The sequence below is a fragment of the Aplysia californica genome, unplaced genomic scaffold (assembly GCF_000002075.1).
Source record: "Aplysia californica isolate F4 #8 unplaced genomic scaffold, AplCal3.0 scaffold00709, whole genome shotgun sequence".
Taxonomy (NCBI): Eukaryota; Metazoa; Mollusca; class Gastropoda; order Aplysiida; family Aplysiidae; genus Aplysia; species Aplysia californica.
The window spans coordinates 271,768-284,917 of NW_004797979.1; the positions used below are offsets into that span (position 1 = coordinate 271,768).

The window sequence follows — 13,150 nt, forward strand, 5'->3', positions numbered from 1 at the left end:
CCTCCACCTCTCTCTGTCTGTCTCTCTCTCCCCTCCACCTCTCTCTGCCTGTCTCTCTCTCCCCTCCACCTCTCTCTGCCTGTCTCTCTCTCCCCTCCACCTCTCTCTGTCTGTCTCTCTCTCCCCTCCACCTCTCTCTGTCTGTCTCTCTCTCCCCTCCACCTCTCTCTGTCTGTCTCTCTCTCCCCTCCACCTCTCTCTGTCTGTCTCTCTCTCCCCTCCTCCTCTCTCTGTCTGTCTCTCTCTCCCCTCCACCTCTCTCTGCATGCTGTTTGTGTCTCTATCCTTAGGCTGAGGAAGATATCCTAACAGAGAAGATAGCAGAAGTCCGTCTGTCCGAGGAGGAACTCCCCAGTAAGAAGTGAGTTGTCGGCAAGGAGGTTATAAATAGATGATAAAATAAATGGGTCATTCTAAGGTCCAGGGCAATGATGATAAATTGTTGGTCTCTGGTCCAGTGTAGAATCATTGCCGAGTCCTTGGTTTCCGGTGGTCGTTGCCGACACACGCACGCACGGGCCAATTGATGCTGGCTAGCCAGTGGACGTGCCTGCCCCAAGCCTCGACCTGGGCTCAGTTTTGTCAACACTTGTGTAGCAGCCACACCTGTGGATATCCTCACTGGTCACTTTTGTACATTTACAGTCAGCATCAGAAAAAAGATGGAGATCCATGATAAGCGTCATCCAGGGTAAATTTGATGTGCTGATAATGAGTCTGTCTGAGGTCAAATACTTATTTCCAAATATTTTTAAAATTCCTCACCAATCCCCTGTACACAGTAGCCGATGAAAACATATTTGGCACAGCCTAAGTTTTTGGTTCGGCACTGAAATCTCATGCCACAAACACAACGATTTTTGAAGTTTTCTTTCAAGGCTTGGGGCCAATCATCTAAGCATGAATGTGTCGGACGTAGACATGGGGCCAATCATCTAAGCATGAATGTGTCGGACGTAGACATGGGGCCAATCATCTAAGCATGAATGTGTCGGGCGTAGACATGGGGCCAATCATCTAAGCATGAATGTGTCGGGTGTAGACATGGGGCCAATCATCTTAGCATGAATGTGTCGGCGTCTTTACTAGGCATTTACAAAAGCCAGCCACCATAATGCACAAAACAGCTCTACATTACCGTATTGTGTTCACACTAAACCAGTGGGTGGTTGACGGGTGCTCCTTATTTCCTACCAAACATCTAACATCCTTGTCTCCCCTCCTTCTTTTTTCTGTTTGTTACTTTCTTGTAACACCTCTAATCTTTGGTACTTCTTATATATATGACCTTATTGTGTTGCAAACGCCGTAAAAACTCTTACCAAAACAATGTTTTCTCTTTCCTCTTCATAGAAACAAGTCCAAGAAAGCAAGACGAAGAGCTAACAAAGGAACAGCAAAGGAAGAGATGGTATGAGTCCATGACTCCTGGCTCGGGTGTTGTTTGTGCTGGGGTCTTGTGCTGGTTGCTTAGTTACCACTGCAAACATGGGGGAGTCCATTTTTGTTTCTGTCTCTCACATTATACATACATTGATACATGATAGTCATTCACACAGACACACACAGACACTCACAGACACACACAGACACTCACAGTGTCGCTCTCAGCCCGCAGTAGCCCTGACAGGCCGGCTTAGAAGCCCACCTCCTTATTGATTTGGATTAGGTTCATGAGGGTAGAAAAAAATGTTCATTAAGAAAAAATAATTATTTCTTTTGAATTCATCGTTTTTTTCCTCATTATTTTCCAAACCATGTTTGTTCCTGAAATCTGGGTTTTATTTTTGTTTTTTTCTTGTAGCTCCTAATTTCACTAATTATGTAAATTGCGTTGATCATATGGAAGGGTGAAAACACCCACATCTTAAAAAAACTTTCATTTCTTTTGAAACAATAAATCCCCCCCCCCCTCCCCCCTTTCATTTTCCAAACCATCATAATATGTTGTTGTTGTTGTTGTTGTTGTATGGATCCTGCCTTTGGTATTCCATAATTCCACTCGTTCTCCACGTGAACCATCATATGTTGTTGTTGTTGTTGTTGTTGTATGGATCCTGCCTTTGGTATTCCATAATTCCACTCGTTCTCCACGTGAACCATCATATGTTGTTGTTGTTGTTGTTGTTGTTGTTGTTGTATGGATCCTGCCTTTGGTATTCCATAATTCCACTCGTTCTCCACGTGAACCATCATAATATGTTGTTGTTGTTGTTGTTGTTGTTGTTGTTGTTGTTGTTGTATGGATCCTGCCTTTGGTATTCCATAATTCCACTCGTTCTCCATGTGAACCATCATAATATGTTGTTGTTGTTGTTGTTGTTGTTGTTGTTGTATGGATCCTGCCTTTGGTATTCCATAATTCCACTCGTTCTCCACGTGAACCATCATATATTGTTGTTGTTGTTGTTGTTGTTATGAACCATCCTAATACATGATCCTGAAATCTCTAGTTTTTTGTTTGTTTTCTTGTAGGGGAATCAAGCCAGAGAGGAAGACGGACCTGACAGTAGATGTACAAAACCAGCACTTGAGCAAGACCGTGTCCTGGAGACGGCTGAAGGTGATGGGGATGAGGCGAATGTAACAGAAGAGAAAGAAGAATGTTCAGCTCCCAAGGAGGATGTGAAGAAAGAAGAATGTGCTGGGGAAGAGCTCACTGAGGCCAAAGATGGAGAGAAAGAGGAAGAGCTCACTGAGGCCAAAGATGGAGAGAAAGAGGAAGAGCAGGTTTCAAAGGAGAATGGGGAAGTCAACAGGCGGAAAAATCGAAAGGTGAGCTGTTATTCAAAGAAAAAGATTTAGAATTAAAGATATTCTGTTTTGTTTCATGTTAAATGGAAGTTGGACACTTGAGTGTTAGATCTAGAGAGAATATTTACATAACGAGAAGGACATCAACTCAGTCTTGGTCTTTTGTTTAGTGTAATAAGAAACCAAGAAGTAGTGACTATCAACAGCTCTTGCAGAGATGGTGAGGAAACTTTTGACTTGGACTTACTGAGATTTCAGGACACAGAGTCACAAAACCCTGAATGATGTACACAAAGAGAATTAGTTTTGAAACGTTGTCATTCGTAAAGAACAATACTGTTAGTTGCTTGAAAAAAATGTATAGTTTTAATTGCAGCAATGTTCCAAAAATTTGCAGTTCAGGATTCGATATTACATGTTCCACCATTTAATGTTGTTGTTGTTGTTGTTATCGATCCAGCAACAGCTAGGCTCTCGCCCTTCTGTCCAATGCCATGTAGTGATAAGTGCAGGTCTGCTGCAGTTGCTGTAATGTTCCATAGAGTGTGTTGTCAATGTTAGGTCTCGGAGGGAGAAGGGTAACCACCATTTAAATAATGACAATCATGACCTTTTTCATCATCGCGTGTGCTTTTTGACCTTTTCAAAGTGTTGCTTTGGAGGAATGCTTGCTCTGACCATTCAGTGCTGCCAGTAAAAAAACTAAGATGAACATAAGACTAGAGATCACTATTGGCTAGATTGTCTTGGTACAATGTTTGAATGAGAGCAATGAGCTTCATGCCAAACCTTTTTTTGACATGTCCGTCTGAGTTGAACCCGGTGTGTTACAGAAATTCATAAAGGCAATAATGATCTTGTAGCCTACCTGTAGTATTGGAAGTGGAAACTGTCAACGCTTTGTTGACTCGTCATTTTGGTAGTATCCTCTTCGGTTGCAAACAAATTTGAATGACTCATTTTTGGACTGTTGCTGTTACATGAGTAAATGTTGGTATTTTAAGATCAGCAAGCAAATCTGCAAGTTACAGTACCGAAAGTATTTTTGTCCTCAAAGAATTGAACCGAGTTCATGTCTGTCTTTGTTCCTCACCCAAGGATACAGTCAAGTGTAATGTGTGCCAGAAAGGATTCCCCTCCAGGAATAAATTATTCGAGCACATCAAACAGACGGGCCATGCTGTGCGTCTGGAGGCACCTGCGGCTGCTCCTGCTGTGGAAGAGGAGAAGGGCAAGAAAGGGAGGAAGAAGAATGGAAGATAATGGCGGCTTCGACGTTAAGCATAGGACCATCATTTTCTTGGGTTACGGGTGCTTTGGTTTTGATATGTGCTGCTGTCCTTTAGACTTAGACCACATCGTGTGGGAATGTTCCGGTTTTCTTGAGAATGGATGACAGATCAGTGGGCTACACCATGTTTTGTCCTCTGACTTGTACATACAGTGAGTCACAAGCTTGTGTACATAGTACATACAGTGAGTCACACATAGTACATACAGTGAGTCACACATAGTACATACAGTGAGTCACAAGTTTGTGTACATAGTACATACAGTGAGTCACACATAGTACATACAGTGAGTCACACATAGTACATACAGTGAGTCACAAGTTTGTGTACATAGTACATACTGTGAGTCACACATAGTACATACAGTGAGTCACACATAGTACATACTGTGAGTCACACATAGTACATACTGTGAGTCACACATAGTACATACTGTGAGTCACACATAGTACATACTGTGAGTCCTGCTGTTTTTGACCGTTCAGTTCAACACTTTTGTTGGAGACTACTAATTCAGTAAAGAAAACAGTCCTGTGTCATTGCATTTTCAGATGAGGAAGCCCTATGCATGTTTTAGGCGGAGACTACTGCCCTGCAATAAACTGCAATATTAATGCTCATAATAAAGATCTCTGAATATTTGAACATGTGGGGGGATACACTGTTGAACTGAATGTTGAAGATTTACTACAAGTGTTTTTTGCTTTTTTCTGAGGATAATTAAAACTAAAACTCTCATGATGGTGAACTACAGGCTACAGGACTGATATTCCAGCCTTTTGAACAGAGATATTCTCTAAAGAGATGCTTATTTTGATAACATAATTGAGGGAATGTCACTTAAAATGAGGAAAGATGGGGTCAGGTAGGTCCTAGGAATGTTGTATGTGAGCTCTTTTGTCTGAGTATCCCAAGTTAGGCTCCTATTTTTATCGTGAGTGGAGCAGAGTCAAGACGATCTGTGAGGTGAAAATCTTACCTTGTCTTATTGCCTTATGTGACAATTTCTAGAATATCCATTCTTGCACAGTAAAGGATAACATTTTGTTTTAATATTTCTGATTTGATAGTCGTGTGTGAAAGTAACATTTGAGCTGTGAATTTGCACATTTCTTGTTCAGAGATAGATGTAAGAGCATGGAAAGAATGTAGACCTTCATCTTACGATCTATTTTGTTCTCCCTATTTCATCAAAGTGTCATTTGGAAAGATGTGTTTGCATCTCTCGTCATCCGATGGAATAAAACCATCCTAAAACAAAAATTGGTTTGGTTGTTTGTGATGTTGTTGTTGGCTGTTTGGTTTTCTATCCCTCGAGTGGGGTTGTTGTTGTTGTTGTTAGCGATCCAGACCTCGAGTGAGGTTGTTGTTGTTGTTGTTGTTGTTAGCGATCCAGACCTCGAGTGGGGCTTTTCTTGTTGTTGTTGTTGTTAGCAATCCAGACCTCGGGTGGGGCTTTTCTTGTTGTTGTTGTTGTTAGCAATCCAGACCTCGGGTGGGGCTTTTCTTGTTGTTGTTGTTGTTAGCAATCCAGACCTCGAGTGGGGCTTTTCTTGTTGTTGTTGTTGTTAGCAATCCAGACCTCGGGTGGGGCTTTTCTTGTTGTTGTTGTTGTTAGCAATCCAGACCTCGGGTGGGGCTTTTCTTGTTGTTGTTGTTGTTAGCAATCCAGACCTCGGGTGGGGCTTTTCTTGTTGTTGTTGTTGTTAGCAATCCAGACCTCGGGTGGGGCTTTTCTTGTTGTTGTTGTTGTTAGCAATCCAGACCTCGGGTGGGGTTGTTGTTGTTGTTGTTGTTGTTAGCAATCCAGACCTCGGGTGGGGCTTTTCTTGTTGTTGTTGTTGTTAGCAATCCAGACCTCGGGTGGGGTTGTTGTTGTTGTTGTTGTTAGCAATCCAGACCTCGGGTGGGGTTGTTGTTGTTGTTGTTGTTGTTAGCAATCCAGACCTCGGGTGGGGCTTTTCTTGTTGTTGTTGTTGTTAGCAATCCAGACCTCGGGTGGGGCTTTTCTTGTTGTTGTTGTTGTTAGCAATCCAGACCTCGGGTGGGGTTGTTGTTGTTGTTGTTGTTGTTAGCAATCCAGACCTCGGGTGGGGTATACTGCGAGGTTGAGAGAAAAAACAAAGCAAAGAGTTTTGGAACAGCAGTGGTCCTCTGCATCGCCATTCACGTAAAAGTGAGAAGAGTTGTTCGTTGGCGGGTACTCTGCTGTGGTTTGCTCCTTCTTTCCTAGCAAGATCTTTCTTATCTCTCCTTTTATTTGTTTGATACTATCTAGTAACAGCTCTACTCTTTGCCACTTACAGCCTACTACCTTAATTATGTTGCAACTGCCATAAAACTGTTACTAAAACTCTTTTTTAAAATCCAAGGTAGTCAATCCAGTTGTTTGTTGGGAGTACCTCCCAGCATATATACAGAAAACAAGACAAACAGATGGAGTCTATTCTAGTACACAGATAGAAACGAAAAAGAAGAACTAGCAGATTGGGACAAATAAATACTCATGAATAGAAGAAAACAAATAATATGACAATTGACAAAAGTCCATTTTTTAAAGTGTATTTAGCAGTTTTATTCATCAGGTTAGAGAAAAGTGAAGAGCTATCACTCAGTACCACAGCCACCTGGCAACATGAAAGCATAATGCCATGAAAACTGTCGTACTGGTAGGAAAGACGTAAACATCCATTCCCTTACAGATAAAAGCACAGAAAACACAGTCATTAAAATGTACAACAAGTAGTTACATACTCTGCAAGAAAAAGAAATTTGCAGCTAAATTCACACACTACAAACAGTCAGTGTAAGCTAAATATATGACGGCTTTCTTAAAAATTATTTTAAAATTTTAAAACTGTGAAATGTTTTCTGAACAATTCTGATGGAGGGAGTCATTTCTATGAACCAAAGTCAAATTTACATCATGAAAGAGTAAACCTAAAATACCAATAAACCTGAATATAAAGTATTTATCTAATGAACATTGGTTTTGACACATACCCTGCTATACATGATGTAGATAATAAATTGTTCGCGAGTGGTACCCCTGAGGTAGGTCCTCCCCGTTCTTATGATATGAGGCTCACTTACAAGAAAAATTAGTCCACCCTCCAGGGTGTCAGAAATCTAGCGATGAGGCTACTGAACTTGCCACAGGTTTGAATCTCTGTCAGCGCCCAGTTTTTTTTTTCGTGAAAGACACTACTCAAAATTTCCTCATTTTACATTGATGGGAAAAGGCATCTGGCTACAAAAGAGTATGACATTTGCACATTTGTCAGTACAGCCATTAGAGTCTAAGCGCCTGGAATATGCAGCTTGCACTGCACTAACGCTTTCCCAGTGAGCTGAGTAAGTTTCTGAACGTTACCATACAGGGTCTGTTGAGCTAATGATTAATGTACTTTTTTTGTAAGTAATGTAAGGAGCACAGAGCCTACTTTGAAGAAGAAAAATGCACTTTATATAAAATCCATTTATATATATATATTACTACAGGAAAACAGTTGTATTCAAAGGAAACTTCCCAAATGGACAGCCTGACAGAATACATTGTCAACCCCCAGGTAAAAACCTGGGTATGCATTACCCAAGAATCAAATGTCATAGAAATCTCTCTTGCATGTCAAGACACTCAGAGAGACAAATCACATCAGAGTGACAATTAAGGGGAGCATGGGGTTGGCACAAGAGAAAAATAAACTGGGGATAAAGCCAAGTGTAGCCAACAGAGGGAAGAACTAACAAGTGTAGCCAACAAGTGTAGCCACAGAGGAAAGAACTAACAAGTGTAGCCAACAAGTGTAGCCACAGAGGAAAGAACTAACAAGTGTAGCCAACAAGTGTAGCCACAGAGGAAAGAACTAACAAGTGTAGCCACAGAGGAAAGAACTAACAAGTGTAGCCGACAGAGGAAAGAACTAACAAGTGTAGCCAACAAGTGTAGCCGACAGAGGGAAGAACTAACAAGTGTAGCCGACAGAGGAAAGAACTAACAAGTGTAGCCAACAAGTGTAGCCGGCAGAGGGAAGAACTAACAAGTGTAGCCAACAGAGGGAAGAACTAACAATGGTAGCCACCAGAGGAAAGAACTAACAAGTGTAGCCACCAGAGGAAAGAACTAACAAATGTAGCCACAGAGGAAAGAACTAACAAGTGTAGCCACAGAGGAAAGAACTAACAAGTGTAGCCACAGAGGAAAGAACTAACAAGTGTAGCCACAGAGGAAAGAACTAACAAGTGTAGCCACCAGAGGAAACAACTACCAATGGTACAATGCAAAGTGCCAGCATCATGTGACCACTACAGCGACTACAGCGACTACAGCGGCATCCGCTGCAGGGGGACATACCAGGAGCCCCTTTTTTTCCCATTGTAAACTCAATAACCTATGCTTGGGTATAGCAGGGCAAGGAACGGCCCCAACTTGGATCAGTGGAAGAAATCGAGCGAGCTCTAGCTGGGTTGGGGGGGGTAGGCGGGCTCCAAACAGGCAATCAATGGTGTGGCGTTGTGATTGGCCAGTCCAGTGATGAGTGGGGTGGGGCAGGTGGCGTTGTGATTGGCCAGTCCAGTGATGAGTGGGGTGGGGCAGGCAGCAGAGACAGAGAGATGGTGTGGAGGGAGGCGTTACGTGAGTCACTCCAAAAGTGATGTGCCATAGCCTAGATGCTAGGCCAATAAGTCAAAGAAGAGAAGAACCTGTAGAGTGTGATTCTTGTCCATTGAACTGCTCAGTTCAGGCATACGCACGCATCCACTTCACCAGTTCTACCGTTGGCCTACGGGCGGTACGATAGACAGCATAAGCAACAAGGCCAAGGGAAGGATGGCTTCCAACAAAGACAAAAAGAATTAATGCTTCTCACTCAAATTGAAGGCCGAGATTTAAAAAACGAAGTCAAAAAGAACAGGAAGACTAATCTAAAGCACAAAATATGTTATTGATATGGAAGGAAGGTACTCGTGTGGATTTTAAAAAATTTTCTGGTAATTTCCTCTTTGCATTCTTCTAGAGAGAAAACTGGCCGACAGCGGGATTTTTCTTCTGGATTCAAAAGTGCCGCTATAGCCGTGGACTACTAATGAAACAGTTGAAACAAAGGAAAACAATAGATTTGCCAGGTTCCTAGTAAAAGAGAGATAATAACAGAAACGACATTTTAAAAGTAAATCAATGCCATAGTAAAAGTAAAAATTGAAAAAAAAAGAAAAATTCAATTTTGATGAAAATAATTTGAATAATATTATAAACACAAGTGCTGTCGTAAAAGTGAGAATGAAATTGAAAGCAAAGGTGCCATCTTAAAAAGGGTGAAATAAGTTTTAAAATCTTTGGAGGTTGAAGAAATGGTAAAGAAAGCGTTCAATTCATGCAACATTTTCCCCTAACGCAGATAACAGAAGCAGGTTCGTGGAAAGATTTACATGGAAAAATCAAAGGGTGCAGCAAAAATGTTTGACAAATAACTCAGGCTGAGGCGTGTCCTGGACTCCTCATCCTGAATGCCGGGGGGAAAATCAGCAACTTGAAACTTTCCCCCATTAATTTCTGTAAGCAAAGGGGTTTCCACTCGGGGCTGTACAGACAACTCAATAGGTCACACCAAAAGTGGGATCAAGTGACACAGCAACGGAAAAATTTGGTTTTAATTCAAAATGTACAAAACACATGATAGATCTGTATGATATGAACATGAGAGAGATATTTGCTTGAGAGAAAAAAAAACCTTTAACTAAAGCCACAGCGAACATTAGAAACTTGGTAATAATTCATTTTTCCAGGGAATTTTTTTTTAAAAACTAAGAATAAAAATTAGTATTAATTTTTACAAATCACAACCTGCAGCAAACTAAATTATAATTTAAAAACAACCCTGGATAATATATACTTCACCAGTCAATCTCAGAGATATTACATCAGCTCCGTATACCAACAACCCCCCCCCACTCCCCCCGGAAAAACCCCCACTAAACTGCAAGCATACTGTTATTTTATTTCAATGCATGAGCTTTTGAACACGGGTACACATGTTGTGCTCACAACCGTAATGCTTATTAAAATATTGCACTGAGTATCAGGATATACAGAATATTCTATTTATAGAAACCGTAACAAGAGACTTCATAACAAGAGACTTCATAACAAGAGACTTCATAACAATAATAATAATTATAATAATTGCATTTATATAGCGCATATCCATGCTCAAGAGCATGCTTTATGAGCTTTACAACTATTATTACCCCAGCAGACCTTCTGAAAACACTCAGAAACATACTCGGCTTCCGTGGAAGCATACAGTGCAAGCTGCGGATTTCACGCGCTCAAACACTATCAAACTGACAAGATCGTTCACTGTCTATAGCCGGGTACCCATTTCCACCTGGGTGAAGTGAGGAAAAATTGTGCAAAGTGCCTTTCCCAAGGACACAACGTCAGGCCCCTGACCGGATTCGAACCCACGACCTAACGGTTGCGAGTCCGAGAGCCTAACCACAAGAGACTTCATAACAAGAGACTTGTACTGACAGGAAAAAGAAACACACAAAATTGTACAGTACCAAAATTGTCCAGAAATTACACTACTGCTAAGTGTAGTGTTCAACTGTGCCTTTAAAGTAGGCCTGCGCGCTCATATGACCTTAGCAGTTGCGAGCGCCGTAAAACCCTATACTACTACTACTACTAAAGTAGGCCTACTCACTGGGACTCACGGAATGCATATTTTGATTTGGGTCAAGTCATTGCCCAGAAATCAGCCAGTTGAGCTTATCATCTTTCAGAACGTCGGCTTAGGATGCAGGAATAGAGTCACTGCTCAGCGGTACATCACGCAAGTCTTGATGCATTTGGTGGCGCCGTTGTTTCTACAGCCATCAGCACTTCTTCCAGCAAGATGACCCAAGACTCCCACCCAAGACTCCCACCCAAGACTCCCACCCAAGACTCCCACCCAAGACTCTCACCCAAGACTCCCCTACTGCTGGTGTCACACAACACTTTCTGAGGCATAATGAAATGAACATGCAGCCCTGTCCAGCTTGTTCACCAGACTTCAGTCTCTTGGAGCACCCTTGAGATGCCTTATCATAGACAGAGAGAGCTCACTGTACACACCCAAGGTCAGACACACATACAGACAGACAGACAGACAGAAAGACAGACAGACAGACACACAGACAGACAGACAGACAGACAGACAGACGGACAGACAGACAGACAGAGGCAGCTCACTGTATACACCCAAGGTCAGACACACAGACAGACAGACAGACAGACAGACGGACTGACAGACAGACGGACAGACAGACAAACAGACAGACACACAGACAGACAGACAGAGGCAGCTCACTGTATACACCCAAGGTCAGAAACAGCAGCACAGATGGACGCAACGATCACCCAGTTGTGTGAACCAATCAAAAACAGGGGAATCACCCCCCCCCCCCCCTTCCCCGATAAACATTATGCACCGCAGAAGTGCAGCAATAATAGCAGCCCAAGGTGGCCAAACAATAGACTGACTTTGGGCATCAAGTTCAAGGTCACACACAGAAAGGCCTCATTTCTGTATACTGTATTCATCTTTCTTTTGCTGGTTAGTACCATAGTGAAGTTCTAGTACCATAGTGAAGTTCTAGTACCATAGTGAAGTTCTAGTACCATAGAACTGGTTTGTTTCTCTTGCAGTTGCAGTAGTGTCTACAAGATCAGTCTACAAGATCAGTCTACAAGATCAGTACATCTTACATATTTCTTCATCTTTACTATGCCAAGTTTCGATAGTTGAACAGTTGTGTCTACAAGATCAGTACATCTTACATATTTCTTCATCTTTACTATGCCAAGTTTCGATAGTTGAACAGTTGTTTAACTATCACCCACATGTTTGTCAAACTCTCAATTGTCTGATCTCTGAGTACAAAAAAGAGGACAACATGGGAGAGAAAAACAGCGAAGGGGAAGGTGCAAAGTGACATCCAACAAACAAAACATTGGAAACTCCATAATTTTGGAACATCAAAAAAATTGTAAGAAACATTTCATGGCAAGATAAAACAATCAAACAAAAAAACGTTTGGTGTTTGGGTATACAGAAAGACTTATCTTCCTAGAGGTAAACTGGTACCAGATGGGGAGGACTTGTGTTGATCTGACAGAGATATATGGCAAAAGACTTTGAGCAAAATATTGGTTCTTGGCACAATCAATCGATAAAATCATACAAGTGGAGAAGGCAGTGGGGGAGCAGGGAGTTTTTTGACAGCTTGTATGCTCCAAGTTATGAAATGTTCTCCCCTACTAAAGTGGCTGCTGCAATTCCTGACTCAAACATGGGAGCTGAGTGGATTACTGAATCTTTGCTTAGGCTTTCCACAGCCTACTACCAGGCCAGGCGAGACCTAGCATCATGTCTTCTTGGATGAACATGCAAAAGCATATCGGGACAGCAAAGAGGTAGGACCTACCAGTGACACCCACCAAGCACCCACTGGTTGGAAGGTAAGAAATCAATCATACTGAGGACTGAAGGGGAACATATAGTAGATTATCGCAGAGACTTTCTATGGGAAAATACACAATAAGAAGAAAGACTTGACAGAAGAAGAAGAGGATGGACAAAAAGAAGAAGCACAGAAAGAAGATTAAAAAGAACAAGATGATCAGGGAGGGAGAGGAGGAGGAGAAGAAGAAAAAGAAGAAGATGATCAGGGAGGGAGAGGAGGAGGAGAAGAAGAAAAAGAAGAAAAGGAGGAAAAGTGAATAATTTCTAACTCACGGTTCTTGTCAAACGGACCAAAATGTCTCAAAATTAATCAATGAACAAGGTATTGAAAGAAAAAAAAACTTTAAAAACTATTTTGAATCTCAAAATGAAGGCCCCACCACAAATAAACGACTTAAAAGAAACCCCAAACTAACTTATGAACTAGGATCAAAGCAAACTAAGAAAAAAAACCATCGTTAATTCTTCAAAACGCAGAAGGAACAAATAATTGTGACTTGTTAGGTTGTTCTATAAAAAGCTCAGTACACGTACACTGACAATGACCAGACGCTGCACTGACCAGACACTGCACTGACAATGACCAGACAC

At 41.7% G+C, this 13,150-nt stretch overlaps 1 protein-coding gene across 1 annotated transcript in view; it reads left to right on the forward strand.

The window, feature by feature from the left end:
- LOC101856053 (dnaJ homolog subfamily C member 21) overlaps positions 1–5,309 on the forward strand; it is a 41,360-nt gene extending 36,051 nt beyond the window's left edge. Inside the window, exons 13-16 of the mRNA XM_005108692.3 lie at positions 291–361; positions 1,354–1,411; positions 2,476–2,775; positions 3,853–5,309. Coding sequence (XP_005108749.1) covers positions 291–361; positions 1,354–1,411; positions 2,476–2,775; positions 3,853–4,017 — 594 coding nt within the window. The 3' untranslated portion in view covers positions 4,018–5,309. The remainder of the gene's footprint in view (positions 1–290; positions 362–1,353; positions 1,412–2,475; positions 2,776–3,852) is intronic.
- Positions 5,310–13,150: the final 7,841 nt, after the last annotated feature.